Here is a 22,395-nt window from a genome sequence, read left to right on the forward strand (position 1 = left end):
CCACCTGTGATAGTAACTCCTTTACTTTGGTAGTCGTCATTGCTCAGAGCGTCGGGGTTCCTTTGCAGGTTTTATTCTGAAATGTCCCGGATGTTGTGTGCTGTCATCGTGGTTGCATTGCCGGTCCGGGGTCTCCGCTCTCACTCTGCGGTTGCTGGTCGCTGTCATCATGCAGGTGGAATCTGCGCAATGTAGCCCATCGTAGGGATCTCCAACAAAAGGCGACCATCATCATCCTCCAGGGATCAGAAGCAGGACATGGACTCTGCAATTCAGCCTGCATGAGGATCCTACGGAAAAAAACAAAACAAAAACAAACAAAAAAAACAACACAATTAGATTTTTGCTCCAGTTTTCACTTGATGATCATCAGTTTTGTTTATTGCATTTTATTCCATTTGTGGCAAAAATGACAGAACGGTTAAAATAATCAACTGGAAAAAGGATTTATTCCGGTGTGATCCTGCTGGGATATGATGTGAAGCTGGTGCTGTCAGATTGTTTCTCTCTCTTGGCGCAGTCTAACTCAGCTGGAGTCGCATAGGATGCCATACACTTCTATAGGAAGTGACTCCCGCAGCTTGAAAAGCAACAATTTACGAGAAGAAACGCACAGGACGCAGTGTTCGCCGCGCGTAAAAGCCTAAAAAAAAACGCACACGATGGATGAGAGCACCGCAGCGAAGCGATCCCAGATCGAAAGACATAGAGGTGAAATCGGCCGGAAGACCCCCGAGGGTTTGCTCAGGTGGATGCGGGAAGGGCGAGCTCTCTCCGGGGAGAAGCCAAGCTGGGCATTACGCACGACACCGGCAAGGAGACGGGCAAGAGAAGTCTGGATGAGAAGATCAGGAAATTGAAGATGGAGATGGTAAGAGCGCTTTAGTCCGATGTAGAAACCACTATCCCGTGCATGTGTGCGTGTGTGTGCGTGTGTGTATGTGTGCATGTGTGCGTGTGTGTGCGTGCGTGCGTGTGCGTATGGCGACAGACTGTTTTCCAAGATGTGCATCCACTGCCTCAGAGAGCAAAATCATTATGGCTTAAATCTGGCCCAAAACTGGCATGCCATTTTGGCAAAGTTCTGGGTGGATGTATGGGCAGTGGCGGCACCAAGGGGGGGGGGGGGCATGGGGGGCAAATGTCCCCCCAGTCACAACATTTGGGCAAATCTTTGGGAAAATTTGGGCAAAAAAGAAATATGAAAAATCCGTCAGTGAAAGCGTACATAACACATTTTGATACAGTTATAATACAACCAGGCACAGCCCCCCCCCCCCCCCCCCCCCCCCAACGCATGCATCTATAGTGGGTTCTCTCAAAGGCCAGCTGGTCACTGTCCAAAGCCCCACTGCTGCTCAAGAAGAGACTGAAGAGCAGGTCTAATACGCAGAGGTTGTTTCTTCTGAATAATATAGTTGTAGGTTCATAATGATGTGTGCCTTCAGTTCTGGAATGGATGAATACCTCCGCATGTATTGCATTCATCTTTCTGCTACATAAGAAATGTAAAGCAAAGAATTAGCACGAGTAGTATAAGGACTAGTTTTTCATGTTTTGAACCCACCTATTAATTACAAATAGTTTTGTTAACTGTTCAGGTCGGTTTTATCACTCAGTTTAAATTTCTGCTAGAAGATTATAGCAGTGGGCGACACGGTGGTGCAGTGGTTAGCACTCGTGCCTCACAGCAAGAAGGTCCTGGGTTCGATTCCAACACCAGTCGACGGGGGGGTGGAACCATGTTCTCCCCGTGTCTGCGTGGGTTCTCTCCAGGTACTCCGGCTTCCTCCCACCATCCAAAGACATGCACTAATAGGTTAATCGGTTAATCTAAATTGCCCATAGGTGTGAATGTGAGAGTGATTGTTTGTCTCTATATGTTCAGCCCTGCGATGAACTGGCAACTTGTCCAGGGTGTACCCCGCCTTCGCCCCTATGTAGCTACCTAGTGAGAATAAAGCGGGTTCAGAAAATGAATGAAGATTATAGCAGTCGGTATGAAAGTGGACCTAAGCCTCCAGATGTTGTCAGTGATTATATACATGTGCATGTAGTGGAAGCCATTGTATACATACTTTTTGTTTGATTAGTTGGTTAGGCTATTAGTTTTATTTTGTTTTCAACATTTATTCACTTGCATACATTGGCATTGCTGTTTGTTTGCTGCATATTTTTCTGATGTGTTTAGAGAAATATGTGAAAGTAGATTGTACCTATTAAATAATCAGAACAGAAAGTCTGAGTTGTTCATGCTGTAGTTTTTAACAAATACCTTGAATACAGTAAGTATTACCTGATTTTACCTAAAATTGCCCTCTAAAGTGTAACAGATAGGCTATATATATTGCAGCCGCTAAAGCGCAAAGCGTTAATTTTGCACTATGCGTGACATTTTTTTGCCCCCCAGTTGCCCCCCCACTTTTAAAATCCTGGTGCCACCACTGTGTATGGGCCCTAAATGGCCCAAAATAGGCAAGCCAAACTCAAACCAGAAGGAAGCCAAAATTCACCCAAAACTAATTGCGGACTTCCAAAATATAGCCATAATTGTCCCAGAAAAGCCACAAATCCCCATAATCCAGCCAAAAAGTAGCCAAAACTGACCCAAAGAGAGGCCAAAATTCACCCAAATTTTGTGTTGATCATGCTTTTAAAATGAAGTGGGGTTTTCTTCTGGGTAGAAATTCCTGCTCTTTGCGCAGTGTTTTGGCTTTACAGAAATATGCCAAAACACAACCAAAACACATCCATATATGGAATAAGATGTTGCCGCTCTTTAGTCAGTCTTCTGGCTTGCCATAAACATGCCATACCATCCCTATACTTGATCCTACTCTTTGCCCAGTCTTTTGGTTAACCACACATATGCCATAATTCAGATATATATTGCTGGTGCCTCCATATCTATTATGGATAACCTTAATCATACCACAGTTAAGCCTAAAGGTTTTCATAATGCCAAAAGAAAGCCAAAGATGCCAAATGTATGCCATAATACTGCCAAAATATTTGCTATCTGGGTGAAGTCACCACTCAACACTGTTTTCTGTCTGTTACTGTAAATACTTCAAATATCTATCAGTATTTCCACATATCATGACTCAGGTGTGGATGAAATACTGCAGCTACCAAACAGAAAAAACAACAGTATTCAATATCAGGGCTGTGTATTGGCAAGAATCTGGTGATACGATACAAATCACAATACTCGGATCATGACACAATATATCATGATATATCATGATACTGTTAAAAAGGCAATTTTTTTCAAAAAAAATTGGTTTTGTTTCTTTTTTTAAAAGATTATTTCCTGGAAGAATTGAATTACACCAGGAATATGCACAAATGCTGAACACATTTTTATTTGATCACAACAGGATCTAATGCTGTATCACAAAATGTTCCTGTGTTCAAACTGAAATTCTGTTTTACAGACGTTACAGTTTAGCCCTTTAGTTGTCACTACAGTGGACAGTTATTCTACAGCTGTTCTCTTATCATATTTTCAAGGATTTTATTATTTTAGTTTCCTATCAGCTAACACAGTGGACACTTAAGCATCATCCCATACACTGTAATTTATACCATTACCGTAACTTTGCTGTTGATAAACCTGATCTGCACTAACATGTTTGAGTGTAAATTAAGTACTTGTTATTGTTGTTAGACTGTCATTAACATTAAGTTTTTTTGTTGTTTTTTTTTCTTCATATAATCACCATAAAGTGAGTAATAACTAGTATTAGAGTTTGTTAAAATGTGACAAAACATCAAATTAACAATATTTTTAAAATGATTTCATAGTTTTCACACAGTGTATCGGTAAATACATGTTTCTTTGCTTCAAAATTTAAACACACGGTGTCCAGCTGAGTAGACATTTTTGCAACGCCATGAAAAATAGGTTCATAAAAAACAATTTCAATCACATTTTTTTTTATGCTTAAAGAGGAATAAAAACACTCAGGAAAAAAAAAATCTCAATCAGGGTTCTCATAATTCATGCATGAAAGGGTTAAGATCCTGTTCGAATGTTCATATTCTATTAGTTCATAACTAACATCAGAACATTATTTTAGTTCAATCCCAACAAAGGAACAAACATTATTTAATAAACAAGTGTTAAATAATAATAAATAAAATATAAACAAAAAAGAAAAACAAAAAAAAAACTAAAAAGAACCTCCACAATATCTGCATTTGAATAAATACCTAAAAATATCAGTACAGTACTTTTTAACATCGATACAGTATTGTAAAATGAAATATCGTGATATATTGCAGAACCGATATCTTCTTACGCCCCTATTCAATATCAGGTATCAACATTTACCACTAACTATTTAATGTATGCAGTCGTGATTGAATAATTCTTTTAAATCATAGTGTTTAGTGCATAAAGTGTGATGTCTGACAGCATCACTTGAACATCTGCTGACACTGGAGAATGACTGTTAGAGCAGTTCAACAGACATCCTTCAGGCCTTTCCGTGCTTAGTACTTAAAACACATAACATCCTGCATTAATGCTTTGTAATTCATTTATATTCTTTATATCGTTGTAAATAACCTTCATGTTTTCATAGATTGGTGCTTTGGTATATGCACCTGTCAGTTATTTTGTATGTTAACACATGACCCAGGCCTATTGATTACACTGGGTTACAAAAAACCCGTTTTTTGCAAGTTGTCTAGGTTTTTTCAACTGAATTAGGACCATTTTGCACCGCTAAATCCAAAAATGACATCTGTTTTTCTCAATCAGGTCAGGTTTTTTTGCTAATTTGATTTTGAAAAATTTGATCTTCTCACAAAATTGATTACATTTTTGTGACTTTATCAGTTGATTTTTTTATATAGTTCTCACCCAAAATAGGTTTTAAGAGAAAAAAAAATCATTTTCTAACAGGATTCCTGTTAGGTACAATGGTGTATTCACCGCAGATGTAGCAGAATACGTCAGGCTTATTTTTGCAAGATCTTCTAGTCCAAGCCATTTCATTCACCTGTAATATTAAAAAAAACATTAATCATAAATTGGCAAAAGTCAAATCTTCAGAACTCGTTTATTGCAAGAAATATGAAAGAATTTTGTATCATATGATGTGAAAATGCCCATAAATGTAAGCAAAAATGTTCAAAAGCCAATATGTAGCAGAGTTCAGAAAGTTGACCTGATTGAGCAAAATTAATGTGATTTTTGGATTCAGCACACCAAAATGATCCTAAATCAGCTCAAAAAACTTAAACAATAAATTTGTTGTTGACCAGTGTTATTGTTCATTTAGTTCAGAGTTTATACTATATGTGGTAGTGATAACCCACTCTGCATCTGTATTTGGACTTCATTTATTCACGGTATCATTTAGTGATCTGTTTATCCATCCAACACATGTAATCGCTTTTTTCGTCAAATATTAAATGAGAATATTCATATCCGACACACGTGACGCTAAAGCTTCACCCAGCAGCCATCACCATCTTCCTGTCGAATCCAAAAATGCAAACACGGCAGTTGGAAACGAACAAGTCATGGTTTTACAAAGATTTATGTCTGGAGCGCTTTATTGGCCGGGAGCGGTGCGCTTCCTAAACTCTTGGTATCAGCTGTGAGGTTGCCAGGCAACCACTGAAGACAGAGCTTTGTATAGGCTGGCAGTTGATGTGTTTTTCAGTCAACTACTGGAAGGAAAACCAGTGACTGTGATTCTCCAAATATTGAATTACTGCTTTAACCCTTTCATGCACAGTGGTCACTCCAGTGGACAGTTCTTCTCCAGCTGTTCTCTTATATATTCATGGATTTTGTTATTTTAGTTTCATATCAGCCAACACAATACACAATACACTGCAACTGATAACATTACTGTAACTTGGCTGTTCTTGATAAACCAAATCTAACATGTTTGAGTGTAAATCAATTTCTTGCTATCGTTATTAGACTGTAATTAACAACAATTTTTTTTTTTTTTTTTTTGGGGGGGGGGGGGGGGCATATTATCTCCTTGAAGTGACTAGTATTGGAGTTGACTACAAACAAAAAGTTAAGGATATTTCTTTTTTTTGTGTGTGATTTTTGTCATTTCTAAATAAAACTAAATAATGTCTGGTCATTAAAAATGTGTTTCAATTCAATTCACACACAAAAAAGTAAAAATCCCAACTGAAAAAAATAGCCCCAAAAATTTTAAATATCCATAACTTTTTGTTTGTAGTGTATGTTAAAATGTGAGAAAACATCAAATTAGCAGCATTTAATGTTTTTATTTCATAGTTTTCACACAGTATATCAGTAAATACACGTTTCGTTGCTTTAAAAATTAAACGCACATTTTTGCAACTCCATGAAAAATAGCTTCATAAAAAAAAAAAATAATAATCTCATTGTTTTTTAAGAATGCCTAAAGAGGAATAAAGAAAATAAATCTTGATTAACATTCTCATAATTCATGCATGAAAGGGTTAAACCCATTAAAATCACACATCCAGTCCAATAAGATGGTTACATCAGTACAGATGATTTGGTCTCACTGTTACAAGTTTATTGAAATAAGTACAAAGAGAATTATAACATCTACTTATTTATTCATGATTAAAGGGACTATATGTTGTAGTTGTGCTTTTAAACATTGAAAAATTACCTAAAATTATCATTAGACTGTTTAGAATGAACAGCTTCGAAGTTCTGTTAAAGATACCAGTGGATTGGATTGAAAAGATATGAACTGAATTTATTTATGTTTTTTTTTTTTTATTTGTGACCACTAGGAGGAGTAGTGAGTCCAGTCTCCCATGGTGAGGAAAAATATGCCAAGGGGCTTTTGACCATAGCACCAGAAAGTGACCAGATGGGATGAGAACCATTAAGAAACAACTATTAGAGTCGGAGAAAGTGATAAAATCTAGAAGCACTGTTGTTGTTTTCTCCACTGGACACAGCTGTAAATAAAAACAATGGAGTTTGATGCTGAAATGGCAGCGTTTCTTCCACACAGATAAGTTTGATTCTGAGGCTTGCGAAGGTATAAAGTTATTATGGGATGTTAGAAGGGTGGGCGATATGCCAAGAACACAAACATACTAAAATGTAAACAACAACACTCGGGTTAAATGCACTCTTGAACATAAAAACTAAACTGCATTTGGTTTTTGAGGTGGCTTTCAATAAACATGAAAAGTAAAAAAAAACATCAACAAAAAAAACTGGAACAAAATATCAATGAAAAAATGCCCCAGGCTTACAAAACAGGCGGCTGGTAGCTCTGGTTTTTCCCCCTTAAACAAACATCGTACTCCCTCAAATTGAAGTTTCCAAAGATAGGGAAAAAGACAATGAGCTGCACAACAGCAAGACGCTTAAGTCTTAAGTTTCACTTTCACTTTGTACAGTCATATGATGTGCACGTTGAGAGTCTGGTTTCGACTGGCTCGATCTGTAAAGTGTCATGAGATAACTTTTGTTATGATTTGGCACTATACAGGGTGGGGAAGCAAAACTTACAATGAACATTTAGTTGTTTTTTCTCAGCAGGCACTATGTCAATTATTTTGAAACCAAACATATATTGATGTCATAATCATACCTAACACTATTATCCATACCTTTTCAGAAACTTTTGCCCATATGAGTAATCAGGAAAGCAAACGTCAAAGAGTGTGTGATTTGCTGAATGCACTCGTCACACCAAAGGAGATTTCAAACATAGTTGGAGTGTCCATAAAGACTGTTTATAATGGAAAGAAGAGAATGACTATGAGCAAAACTATTATGAGAAAGTCTGGAAGATACTATTAAAGAAGAATGGGAGAAGTTGTCACCTGAATATTTGAGGAACACTTGCGCAAGTTTCAGGAAGCGTGTGAAGGCAGTTATTGAGAAAGAAGGAGGACACATAGAATAAAAACATTTTCTATTATGTAAATGTTCTTGTGGCAAATAATTCTCACGACTTTCAATAAACTAATTGGTCATACACTGTCTTTCAATCCCTGCCTCAAAATATTGTAAATTTTGCTTCCCCACCCTGTATAAATAAAATTTGATTGATTGATTGATTGATTTGTGGGGTATATACAGCACGGAATGCACCCCCTGTATAACTCCCCGCCCGATTCCATGATCTCTCCGCTTTGTCGGATCATCGATATGTTCTGATCCTTCACAATCTAATATCGTCATTATCTTTGCTAAGTTGTGCTTTCTTGATCCACAGTTCAGACTAAACTGTGACAGTTCTGACCTTGTTTGTTCGATTCCAAACAGATCTTTAGTTCAGCTATTGACAACACAAACTGTACAGAAAACAGGTGATTTATGATTGAACTTTGATTGTTTTCTGTCTAAAAACAGAGCTAAGCTAACAGAGCTATAATGTAAACTATCAACTGATGCAGCACATGGAGATTATAAGTCACAACGTTATTTTAACAGACTGTCAAAATGAGCAGCTTTGAGTTTTAGCTTGAAGAAAAAAAAACTTGATGATACTCAGGGGTGTAAGAAAATATCACTTCTGCAATATATCATGATATTTCATTTCACAATACTGTATCAATATTAAAAAGTACTGTATCAATATTTTTTAGGTATTTATTCAAATGCAGATATTGTGGAGGTTCATTTTTGTTTTTTTGTTTTTCTTTTTTGTTTATATTTTATTTATTATTATTTAACATTCTTTTATTAAATAATGTTAGTTCTTTTGTTGGGACTGAACTAAAATAATGCTATGATGTTAGTTATGAACTAATAAAATATGAACATTTAAACAGGATCTTAAACTGTAATGTCGGTAAAACAGAATTTAAGTTTTAACACAGGATAATTTTGTGATGTAGCATTAGATCCTGTTCTGATCAAATAAAAATGTGTTAGTATCTGTGCATATTTCTGGTGTAATTCAATTCTTCAAGGAAATCATCATGTAAAAAAAAGAAACAAACAAAAAAATTGCCTTTGTAACATTATCATGATATATTGTGATATATCGTATCGTGATCCTAGTATTGTGATTTGTATCGTATCGCCAGATTCTTGCCAATACACACCCCTAATGATACCATAATGCAGATGTGTGTAAACAATGAGCTTCATACTTTATTCAGTGAGTGATACAGTCTGTGGATACATAGGGTTGATTCGTTGGTGGTTTTTATCTTAAGTGTGTTCTGGTAGAAGACTTCCCCCTGATGTTCAGAGTTTGGAATATCAGTAATACATAAAACACCTTTTGAAGGATAACTGGTAGATGTTACGCTATGATGGTGCAGTAACAGCTGTGTTTTGACTCATCTCGTATGAATAATGGACTGGTAAGTGTGAAAATGTCCCACATTTTATCAGTGTCCTCTCCATGCCAGCGGCTGCAGATGGCTGTGGTTGCTAGGAAATGAGCCTATTGTCAGGTGATCGATGTAATCCGTACATTTGTATGCAAAAAAGGGGAATCACTTCATTTCTGGACATTTACTGCAGGGAGTGCTTGTTCATTGGTGCATCATTTTACAGCAACAGATTTTAGGACTGCTTTAAACTCAAACATTAAATGATTATCACATTCCAGGGGGTAATACGTGCAGTAAAAACACATTATTTCCTACTGATTAGAGTTTATTTATTCCTCTGAAACAACAGCACCCTGCCTTCTGTTTTAATGTCGCCCCCTCCTCTGAAATAGGGCTGTGTATTGGCAAGAATCTGGCGATACGATACAAATGACAATACTACGAACACGATACGATATATCACGATATATCATGATACTGTTAAAAAGGCAATTTTTTGTTTGTATCTTTTTTTTAAAGGATTATTTCCTTGGAGAATTGAATTACACCAGAAATATGCACAAATACAAAACACATTTTTATTTGATCCAAACAGGATCTAATGCTATATCACAAAATGTTCCTGTGTTCAAACTGAAATTGTTTTACAGACATTACAGTTTAAGATCCTGTTCAAATGTTCATATTCTATTAGTTCAGAACTAACATGAAAACATCATTTTAGTTCAATCCCAACAAAAGAACTAACATTATTTAATAAAAGAGTGTTAAATAATAAATAAAATATAAACAAAGAAAAACAAAAATGAACCTCCACAATATCTGCATTTGAATAAATACCTAAAAACATCGATACATTACTTTTTAATATCGATACAGTATTGTGAAATGAAATATCGCGATATATTGCAGAACCGATATTTTCTTACACCCCTACTAATAAGTGTGAAAATGTCCTATATTTTATCAGTGTCCTCTCCATGCCAGCGGCTGCAGATGGCTGTGGTTGCTAGGAAATGAGCCTATTGTCAGGTGATCAATGTAATCCGTACATTTGTATGCAAAAAAGGGGAATCACTTCATTTCTGGACATTTACTGCAGGGAGTGCTTGTTCATTGGTGCATCATTTTACAGCTATAGATTTTAGGACTGCTTTAAACTCAAACATTAAACTATCACATTCCAGGGGGTAATACGTGCAGTAAAAACAGATTATTTCCTACTGATTAGAGTTTATTTGTTCCTCTGAAACAACAGCACCCTGCCTTCTGTTTGAACGTCGCCCCCTCCTCTGAAACAGTGCAGGTTTCTCTCTATAATGCACCAGTTTTCCTCAGCGATCACAACTGTGTCATACATTCCTGTGGCACATGCACCCAGTCTGTGGTTGTTACACAGAGCACATGCACCGCCACAACCGACCTCTCAAACAAAGCAAGCTGTCTTCGCTCTAAAACACACTGGTTACATTTAACATTCAAAACACATTATCGGTTTGGTCACATGATAGAAATAGAACCTTATTTCATGCTGGGATTGTAGCCCCGCGAGCTTAATCCAAAAAGGATGTAGCCGAGGAGTCCGGAGGGTCCTAAAAAGGAAATAGCACTCTCCCCCTTCTGTAACTAAACACTTCCTGAAGTAAAACGATCAGTGGCAGTTTTAGGAGTCGAGGCGGATAAATACTGTTTATCATCTTCACACCTGGTATACATCATCTTTTAACAGCAGGGTTTAATGTTTAATTTACACCAACCATTAACGCAGTTTTTATGGAGCATCACAAGATCAGGCAGAAATATGTTGCTTATTTTTAGCCAACTAATAAAAAAGCAGGAAAACATAGGTCCTAATTTCTGCCTTTTGCTTTTTTTGTGGTTTATAATGTTGGACTGTTGGCCGTGGTGGAGGTCTTGTGCTTCTGCCCTTCTAATTTCATGTGGAATGGAAATGTCAGTGGTTACCCCAGGGGTCTACAACCCATGGATCCAGGGCCAAATGTAGACCTTTAGCTGCACTCCATGGATCCCTGTAGTTTGGATAAAAACATAAAGACCATACTGAACTGAACTGAATGGATCATCACTTTTAAGCAATGCTGTTTCATATATATGTGTGTGTGTGTGTGTGTATATATATATATTTCTACTACATCGTACCAGTTTGATTCAACTCGACTCGACCTTTTTGTGTTTCCATTACAACAAAGGACCTGGAATCTGGTACCCTGTACTAGTTTTTTGGTATCTCCTCCGCTGAGGTTCCAAGACGAGGGAACAGATACTAAAACATGACATATAAACACTGCAGACCACTGATTGGTCAGAGACTTGTCTCTGTGACCCGCCATTTTACATAAAACAGATGTGGAAGTTTACAGTAAATATAGCGGGAGGTTAATCCACATGATGACAGCCTACACCATTCACTCAGGACATTTAGTCTTTGGTGACCGACGTAAAAATTCAGCATGAGCTTGACGAGACAACACACAACGAGCGAGTTTATCAGTGACTCTCTGAGCAGATGACACGGAAGTAACACGCTGTATCACTATGACGTCCAGGTACTGTAAATTTGGTAGTATCCTGTTATGGAAACTCTCCAGGAATATGACCTGGTACCCGAGTTGGGTCGAGCCGAGTTGAGTTGAGTCGAGCTGCTTCCACATAGTGGAAACGCAGCATTAGGTATTTTCACAAATTTTTCGCAATGTACATTGTCACATTATGGCCGCAGCAGCAACAAACACGGAAACGGCTTCATTGTCTCTTGCTACTGCAGCTGCATGGAGCTCCACTTCCCTCAATGCACTTTATGACAAATTTCCGAAAATAACCAAGTGACCTACCAGCTCTGTTTGTAATCGGATTGTTTATGGTGGAGTACTTTACTTTACTACTAGTATTTTACTAAAAAATACCTTTGCCACTGTGGCTACATGGGTTGAAAACAACTTCGCCAACCAAGAAAATGCATCGCCAATGGCGATGTGGCGATAGGCTAGCGCAAGCCTAGGCTTTAACAGCTGAGCTTTTATGAACATCTACATGTTCAGTAAAATACATTTCGGAAAACATCTGATTTTCACTGAATAACATAAAATACAGAGGATAATATTATAAATAAATGGTGATAAATCACTTAAGAAAGGTTAAATATAGAGAAAATGTCATTTGAGAACTGACATAAAAGTAGCACTGGGTCTTTAAGGGTTAATTTTCTGTTTCAGGTTAAAAATGGCTCTTTAGATTGTAAAGGTTACCGACTCTCTGGGTTACACTGTCAAAAATGTGGATGTTAACACATTTCACTTGCACAGAGACAACTTTAAGAAGGCAGTACTAATGGTAGCTAGTTTCCTAGTTTACCACAGTACCCACTGTGGATTCAAACAGCATGAGGAGAGTTTCAATAAATCTGTCAAGAGTAGAGGACCAGACTGATTTGTGAACTGTTTTAGCCATTCATCAGGTCTACTGGAAGGAAGGAGTATCAAGTGATGGTGATAAAGAGCCACTTCCTAACAGGAGGGGAGGAAAACTTGGAGCAGAGCGCCAGACTCCTGTGTACGTTTGTGTGTAGTAGCTTCATTCATCTGTGAGAGTGGTGTAATGGGAGTGCTGAAGAAGACTTCTGAACACTGCACTTTCATCAGGATTCTGCTTAGTAAGATGTGCCCTAACAAATGTGCTGAGTGACTGTAAACGCTCACATATACACCCTCTTCATGCAGGCATATTAAATCCTGCAGCGTGCATGTGTCAACGTGTTTTCTCACTTTTTCTCGGCGCTAAACACCTTCAGTCGGGCTGATACGTGCAAAACACACACTTCCAATTACAACACACCTAACATCTGCTCTGTTCTCCTCACTTTCTCTGGATGTTTGTGTAAGCCGGTACTATATAGACTCCATTCATATTACTGTGACCTCACATAGTTGCATCAGGCTGTGGTTTGTGTTTTCTGTAACATTAAAAGTATGTGTGTGTGTTTGTGTGTGGGCTTGTTGTCGTTGTGTCACCACTAATAATGAAATGCTGATCTGGTCCTCGTTAACTGTCAGGAAAAACAGGATGTTATGTTGTATTTCCAATACTCCGTTCAGTCTGTGTTATAGCCTGGAACGAAACCACTGCTTTTAACTTTGATGTAAAATGTAAACATGTGTCAAACATCGTATGGACAACACATTGATCAGTCTGAATTATTATGTAGGAGGTAATTAGAGGTAAAGACATAGTTAGCACTTTGAAGAAAATGATGTTTTGTGGGGCATCCTGTTTTTGTCACAATAGATGAGATGTCAGGAAACTGGAGGAGAGAGAAGAGGAATGAGATGCTCAATGGCCACCACAACTAAAATGTATGGAATTCAGGGTTGGGGGATCTTCTAACCCTTTCCTATCAGCCCTTTACCCACATATTTATATTTCAGATGAATGAAAACTGCTCAAAAGCAAAAGGTAATATAGAAATATAACCTATCGTGTTTGTTATTTATGAACAGATCATTCGTTTGTTACAGCGGTTATGTTCTAAGAGTACAAAGACATCTATACTTAGGGCTGTGCAATTAATCGAAATTTGATTACGATTTCGATTATTACACGCAACGATTACAAAAATTATGTAATCGAGAAAAAACGATTATTAATTTTGAGTTGTTTTAATTCACGCGCACGCAAGCTACTATGAGCTGCTCTGCCCCGCCCCCCTCTAAGCTACTGCTGCCTGCTAGCCGGCAGGTCCACCCCAAGAGGAGAGTTGTACCTAGCGACCTGGAAAAACGGTAAGAGAATCACAGCAGAAGTGCTTGGTAAACAAAAAAGGCAAGTCAAATTCAATTGTATGGAATCACTTTGGGTTTGATGAAGAAGACAAAGAGCAAAAACACATCACGTGCAAAAAGTGTTTCGTAGTTGTGTCCGCATCGACCGCTAACACAACAAACCTTTGTAACCATCTAAAGTTTAACCACCGCCACCGTTATCATAATCTCATGAAAAACTAAAACACATAAAAACAACTCCGTTTACAACTTCGCCCGCAATGCAATCTTCAGTCTCCGAATCTCTTTACGCTGCAACTCCCGTATTAACCTAACCCTAACCTGTATAACCCTAGCGTGCATATTCTAGATGGCTGATGTATACAGAAGGCCTGAACTGAAACCTCACGGCACGCCACTGAATTTACTGTTTCATACTACATTGAACATACTTGAATTTATAATTTGCACTTTACGGGAGTTTTTTTTTTTTTATTGCTACAGTTCTAAGGCAAGTCTATAGCAGTTTAATTACAGTGCACTATTTATTTACAAAAGGAAACATACTTGAATTTACAGTACACTTATTTGCATTCAAAGATTTTTTTGTTTCGTACAAAAGTGAACATACTTTGTTTTAGTGGTTAAAAGCTTTATTTATGTTTAAAGAGTGTATTTTACATTGTTTTGCTAGAAAAAAATAAACAACTTTAAGGTTAACAAATAATCGTTTTTAATAATCGTGATTTCAATTATTGCTAAAATAATCGTGATTTTTTTTTTTTTCTATAATCGAGCAGCCCTATCTATACTATTAATTTTCATTATATATAAGTTAAAAAAAACAGTTTACAAAGTGCTTTGACTAAAAATGGGACAGTGAATGAGGGACAGTGAGTGCAACAGTTTTACCAACTAAACAAACAATAGTCAAGAAAACTTAGATAAAAACTGGGAAAGAACAGTCACAAAGAAAAACTAGGCTATACGGGCAAATATTGTTCACTTTAAATAAAAGAAAATAAGAATAAAGCAGTAAGATATAAGTAGCTAAAATAAATGATATGATAAATAAATAAGAAATAGAATGGTCGTGGTTTGCGAATGGTTGTGCCTCTCAGACAGAACAGCACAACACAATGAGTACTGTGTAAAAGAGAAGAGCAGTTTTTATATTGTTGACATCTGTATTTCATAATGTAGCGGGAGTAAAACTCACTGCCTGAAGGTTGTCGACACTCAAACAACCGGAGCACACCAAAACAAAACCGTCTGTAGTTTTCTGTAGTAAAATCTTTACATATATTGTCTTTAACAATATCTTGAAATACGCCCATAAATTGAAGTTCAAACTTTTCTGTTTAACAGTGGCACACATTCGAATATATTACTAACACGCAATACAGAAAAAAAGGAGCAAATGCTCATATTTAAAGTTTTTTGAGGCGTAGTGTCATGTGACTCGTCGTGTATTATATTTTAGAGAGATGCCTGTGAGTCGAACTCCGAGCCAACATGTCGATTCACTTTATTGAACGCTCTTTTTTCCCTATTCTGCTGTAGAACCTCCCCCTCTTCAAGCTCATTGGTCTATACCACTTTCCCAGCATTCATCACTCCAAGCAACATTCAAGATCACAACTGTTATGTGTTATCATTCACGAACACCACATGACTCAACTGCTTATGTGCATTATCACTGACAATAACATGTAAAAATCTGCATTCTGTACATAAAAACAACTCAACTCACCACTTCTTGTTTCTTTTTTAACCTAACAACCTATACCATGGCCCCGGATCTAAAATGAGTTTGACACTCCTGCTATAAGATCAGATCTTATGGGATCACTGACACATACAGTTGTGGAAAAAACTATTAGACCATCAAAAGTCATCAGAAACAATGGTTATGCAATCAAGTACTAACTCCTGTGTGTATCATGTGACTAAAACAGACAGAAAAGAAAACATGGAATGCCTAAAAGCACTGTTTTTGGCAGTACAATTCCATAGATGTTGATGGAAGAACTTAAAGGTGCGGGAGACTTTCGTGACCAATTTTTCATTAAATCTGTCAAACCTCAGTCATATCCTCAGTATCATGAATCTGTAAGTCTTTCTGTGATTACTCACCTGAATCTCTTGCATTACGGTGAACAATTTCTTAGTGCCATCCACCATAAACAAAACGTGTGTTTACATTCTGAGCTGGGAGGTAACTCGGGCATCTTCGGAATTTGTCGCGATGTGCATTGTGGGAAAAGGAGGTTCGTACAGCCACCTGCAGCAGCAGCGCAACCATATGATATTATATGGATGAAACAAACACGATGCGGAAACATCTGAAACATGGAAACGGCTGGAGGAATATGCATAGAGGGAAGGGAGCTCCTGCTGTTTCCGCGTTGTGTCTGTTCCAGCTGCCGCCGTCAGGTGGTGGTGCAAGCCTCTGTTTCCCACAATGCACGTCGCGACAAAATTCCGAAGTAAGTAAGTAAAGCTTTATTTATACAGCACTTTTTAAAACAACATGTTACAAAGTGCTTCACATGAAGGGGAGATAGATCAAATCAAATCAAATTTTAAGCCAATTTACAGAAACCCAACAGAATCCTCCAGGAGCAAACACTTATGACTGGTGACAGTGGAAGGAAAAACTTCCCTTTAACAGCAGAAACCTCGAGCAGACCCAGACTCCTGAAGGATGGCCGTCTGCCTTGGCCAGTTGGGGTTAGAGCGAGAAAGTAAAGGAGGAGAAAAGAGAGAGCGATAGAGATAGAGAGAGACTGGGGGAGAGGGTGGAGAGGGGGGAGGTAGGGGGAGACACATGCACAGATAACCGAACCAGAACATGTATAGAACAGTATAATAAACACTATCGTACCTATATGGATAAGTGAGTGATGACGATAAAGGTGGAGAGAGGCAGGACCACAGCAGCAGGTCCAGAGATGAAGGTGGAGAGAGGCCGGACCATAGCAGCAGGTCTAGAGATGATCTTAGGAAAACCTGTGATGATCCAGGGAAAAACCGGTGATGATCCAGGGAAAACCTGCAAGGTGATAAAGCACAGAGACTCCAGGGAAGAAGTCAAGTCAGTAACATGAATTCACTGGGGTGTAAACAAAAGAGATTTAATGAAATGCTTGTTTATAAAAGGGAGTTTTTAAGAGTCGCTTGAAGGTGTCTACAGAATCTGATGATCTGATGTGATGGGGAAGACTATTCCAGAGGGTTGGGGCCAGAATTGCAAAAGCACAGTCGCCTTTTGTTGAGAAGTTGGAGCGGGGGATGGATAGGAGGTTAATGTTTGATGAACGAAGATGTCCAAGTTACCTCCCAGCTCTGAATGTAAACACATGTTTTGTCTCTAGTGGATGGCACTTCAAAATTGTTCACCGTAATGCAAGAGATTCAGGTGAATAATCACAGAAAGACTTACAGATTCGTGGTACTTAGGATAAGACTGAGGTTTGACAGATCTGATGAAAAATTGGTCACAAAAGTCTACCGCACTTTTAAGAACTTTTATACTTTTAAGAATGTTTTTTTTCGACCTGCCTTTTCTTTTGCACTGGTGTGTTGCATGTTGCTGCTGTATACTGTTAAATTTCTCCATGGTGGGATCAATAAAGTCTTATCTTATCTTATCTTAAGTGGTTTTGGTTATTATCAAGAAAACCATGGAAAAATGGCTAAATATCAGCTCTGAAATTAAACTCTTTTGAGCTATTTTTGTTGTTATCATTATATTTGTCCAAACAAATGTACCTTTAGTTGTACCAGGCATTAAAATGAACAAGAAATTGTAGAAAAAAAAGGGGTGGTCTAATAATTTTTTCCGCGACTGTACATGGTGAGTGAAGTTCATCAGTGGAAATCCGCCTGTTGTGATCTTCTAATCTGTCTGGCATCTGGATAGATCAACTGCCTGTTGGCGTGAAGACGACATACTCCGCCATAACCGCAGCATAGTAACAGAACATCACAGACTGCTGCAGACTGAAGGTTAAAAATGATACTGTGCGAGTCTTCATCTCTGTTGAAGTCGTTTTAAAGCTTCTATACTTCACATATGTCTCTACCGGTCTAATGAAGGACACGTCCACCACTGATCTAAAGAGATTTACGGGATATAGAAACACTCCTTAAAAACCCACTGAAGACGGGCAGTCAGCCAGATACACTCATACAGTCTGTAAAGTTCTTATACAAGCTGATTTATATATTTTATACATGATCGGTATCTTCCTGTCAGCTCTCAGAGGGAGGACATACATGAGGAACTGCATGTGAACATCCTCTTGTTCTAGAATCCATGTCTCCTGGTCTTTTTTTTCCTTGCTTTTCATCTCTGTCTTTTACCTCTGGGCTGATGAATGTCAGTACAAAGTCAATGTTGAGCTGAGAGCTGCAGGGCCGTAGGGAATTACAATCTAGTCTATTTAAACTCAGACTCTTTCGCCTACTGGCTGCTGGCAATCTCCTCAAACACAATGATTTTATCTAATTAAATCACTGCCAAATGACCCGCGCTCAGAGAACCTGGATGTCACAGGAGAAGATGGAGCGCTGGACTCTGCTAAACAACTGCTAAAGAAAAACATCGCAGTCAGATTGTGTTCTGTTGACTTTATGTGTAAGAATTTGTTTTCGCAAGACAAGGGAAAGACAAGGACTGATTAGATTAGGAATTTGTCATCTTCCAGAGCCGCAATACGTAAAGCATTTTCAGTAGACGATAAAATCGCCAAGTCCAGGGACAAGAGATAAAACACAAACTGAAAGCAAATACTTTTTTTTTTTTTGTGAAATTCAACCTCTATGAACCTTTCTGTATAGCGGATTCCAGAATGATTTATATATACCTAGGCCTTGGGTGGTGTTCTACCTGACTTAATCCACCTTTAATATCAATACTATACCATCAATACGAGACAAAAAACACAGTAAAACAGGGCGCTGCATCACACATAAGTATCTCACAAAGCAAGAAACCAATGAACACAACTCAGCAGGTCTCCTTTAACTACAGACACAGCTCCAACATGTACATCACGGATGTCATGTAAGGATTGCAGTATGTATGCAGCACTACTGAGCCCAAAACAAGTTCCCCAGGAGGACAATAAAGTGTGTACTATCATATTAAATTGTAAGGTATCGTTGTGATCTGGTCAGTGTAATTTCATTTGTAAATATACATCCGTTCCTCACATTTGGGATTGTTGAGCCACATTATGTAATAAATTCCCATTATGTAATAAAAGTTCAAAATGTAATAAGAATGTCATGTCATCTTTTGCAAAGTGCAAAAATTCCACAGTCAAGGCTGTTGAAGTCATTTTAGTTTATTCCACATACAGACCAATATGATCTACAGTCAAACAACAGAATAATAACCTGCAAAAATAATGACTCCATATTTTCTTCTTGGTTTGATGTGAAAAAAAAAACAAAAACATTATGCCTGTAACTAATGACAACTTCTAAGTGCAAAAAATAACATTAAATTATGAAAATATTTACATTTACAAACTATCCAGTAACAATAAAATGTGAATAACCTGAAGAAATATGAACAACCTGAAACGTCTAAAGAAAATTAAGCACAATTTTAACAATTTTCTGCCTGTTACTAAGTGTTTAGTGTCTTTGCAGATCCGATCCATAATACACATGTAGACATGACAAGTTGAGGCATAATATTGTTAAAATTGCACTTATTTTTCTTAAGAAATTTCAGTTTTTTCAGGTTATTCACATCTTTTTTATTTGGATAGTTTGTAAAAGTAAGTATTTTCATAATTTAATGGGGTTTTTTTGCACTAAAACAAAGACAAAAATTTGGAATTGTCTTTATTTTTATGTTATTATTCTATTATTTTACTGGTCCGGTCCACTTGACATCAAATCGGACTGAATGTGGCCCGTGAAAGAAAATGAGTTTGAGACCCCTGGATTAAAGAAAGATAGAAATGAAGGATCCTCAATCATCTATAGCTGTCTGAGAAAATGTAATAGAGTCTGAGAACAACAATTAAGACTGTGTATGTTGCCCTTCATTCAGAGGTGAATTACTGCAGATGGAGCAGATGGAGATTCATGGAGAGAGGCGGCGTCGACCTTCTGCTGTCAAACGGAGGCTCTGCACGAATGCCGTATGCCTGCAGAGGTCCTGAATTAACGCGGGGGAACAGAGTATCTGTCGGTTCACCTTCCAGGGGACGTTAGAAAGGGAGACGCTAGAGATGGGAGTTTACTGCGCTGGTGTATGAGCACTTGTGTGTTTATGCTGTCCCTCCTGGCAGTGATTCAGCAGTCTGTTCAGGAGCCGTGTGACATTGGGAAGCTGTTTTCCCCACATGGCAGAGTCTGCGTCACGTACTGGATCAGGCTTCAGCTATGCATACAGTATCACAGTGTATCCGTCATTTATCGAACGCCTGTGTTTAGATGTCGAATTTGTCAGTACGTGATTGAAACTGTGTTCCTACTGCAAACAATCCATCTGAAAGAAAAGACTGGATCACCTTGCTGCATAATTCAGCGTGCACATACATCTGGTACAGTGTGTCCTCTCACTTAGTCATGTAACTACTATTTCAGCAAAGAAGAAAAAAAAAAAAAAAAAAAAAAAAAAAACAGCACCAAAGAGAGAATCTGGCTATCACCCAAACTCTGATCCAAAGAAACTGCATTCAAACCACAGCCTCCTCTGCTGAAAAATGTTCAAGGTCCGAAGGTCCAACGAAAACTACAATCTGAGAGAGAAATAAAGTCCAAACGGTGTAACCGTAACTGTAAATTTCCCCAAGAATCCAAAGGTTTTTCTGGCCTGTTTGGTAGTTCTGGCACATCCATGGTCTCATTTGGTTTCTTCTGCTGTCAACTGAATAGAAATAGGTCAGAAACAGAAAAACACAGCTCATACTCGGTGTTTGTAACCTTAGGAATACAGGTTTTTCCATAAAATCAATTTTCTTGAAGGCATGTACGTATTTAAGGGGGCCGACATATTGTAATTATTGATGTTTAAGTGTTAAAGCGCAATATTTCAGGCAATGAATTTGACGAAAATGAGAAAAGCAAGCATATGTGGTTGAATAAAATATTTAAGATTTATGTTTATGCATTTGGCAGATGTTTTGGATAATTGATGGATAAGATGGATAATTTATCTTATACTTTTAAAATATTTGCGTTTTCTTTGTTCGTACTTATATTAACATGTCTGTGTAGGTTCTCATTTGCGCAGGTCATCGTTCTTCACTCCATTATAAACCAGTCCAGTTGAACCGAGAAGAACTACCACACTGGAAAAAATCTAAACCTTACCAAGTCTATTTTTCTTATTTCTAGTCCAAATATCTCATCACACTTAAAATAAGACATAATCACCTAAAGAGTAACTTTTCAGTGAGATATAAGAACTGATTTTTAGACTATAGATCTGGAAAATCTTATTTCAAGAAATCTTACCAAGATTATTTTCACTTGTTCCATTGGCAGATTTTTTGCTTGAATTAAGCAAAAAAAAAAAAAAAAAAAAGTTGAATTAAGCAAAAAAAAAATCTGCCAATGGAACAAGTGAAAATTATCTTGGTAAGATTTCTTGAAATAAGATTTTCCAGATCTATTGTCTAAAAATCAGTTCTTATATCTCATTGAAAAGTGACTCTTTAGGTGATTCCGTCTTATTTTAAGTGTGATGAGATATTTGGACTAGAAATGAGAAAAATACACTTGGTAAGATTTAGATTTTTTCCAGTGCAAGAAGACATATGAACAGTACTTTTTTTTTTTTTGCATTGTTTCCATTATTTGTCATTCTTTACGCCTCATGAAAGCTGATCCAGGACAAGGCATGGAACTGAGTCAAATTCCACTTTATTGGGCAAATTAAATTAATAAATAAGACTGGAAAAAAAAGAATATCTGACTTAGATAAACTGACTTTTATTTTGAATATTTATCTTGAAAGATCATTCTTTAGATTCATTTACTTATTGAAATTTAGCCTCATCTTGTTAAGATTATTTGACTTACTCCAAGAATTTTCATCTTGAACTATACCCACTTAGATATTACAACTAATTTTAAGCAATATTTATAACAAAACAAGCTCCATTGTTGGGGGATGAAGTATGGTGGACACAGAAACTGTTTGTCCTCAAGAAATTTGTACTTGTTTTATGCAATTTTTCTTATCAATTTATCTTCATATGACCATATATAGCTAAAAAAATCTTACTATGAAGACTTCAAACATGTATATTCTGCTTAAAATACGAATTTTAGCATTCTATAATCCTTAGATAATACTGTC

At 37.4% G+C, this 22,395-nt stretch overlaps 1 protein-coding gene across 1 annotated transcript in view; it reads left to right on the top strand.

The window, feature by feature from the left end:
- Positions 1-328: 328 nt before the first annotated feature.
- The window catches only part of LOC115418269 (uncharacterized), a 34,836-nt gene continuing 12,769 nt past the window's right edge, over positions 329-22,395 (top strand). The window contains 2 exon segments of the mRNA XM_075353468.1: positions 329-761; positions 764-871. Of these exon segments, the coding sequence (XP_075209583.1) occupies positions 663-761; positions 764-871 (207 nt within the window). The 5' untranslated portion in view covers positions 329-662.

The sequence above is a fragment of the Sphaeramia orbicularis genome, chromosome 4 (assembly GCF_902148855.1).
Source record: "Sphaeramia orbicularis chromosome 4, fSphaOr1.1, whole genome shotgun sequence".
Taxonomy (NCBI): Eukaryota; Metazoa; Chordata; class Actinopteri; order Kurtiformes; family Apogonidae; genus Sphaeramia; species Sphaeramia orbicularis.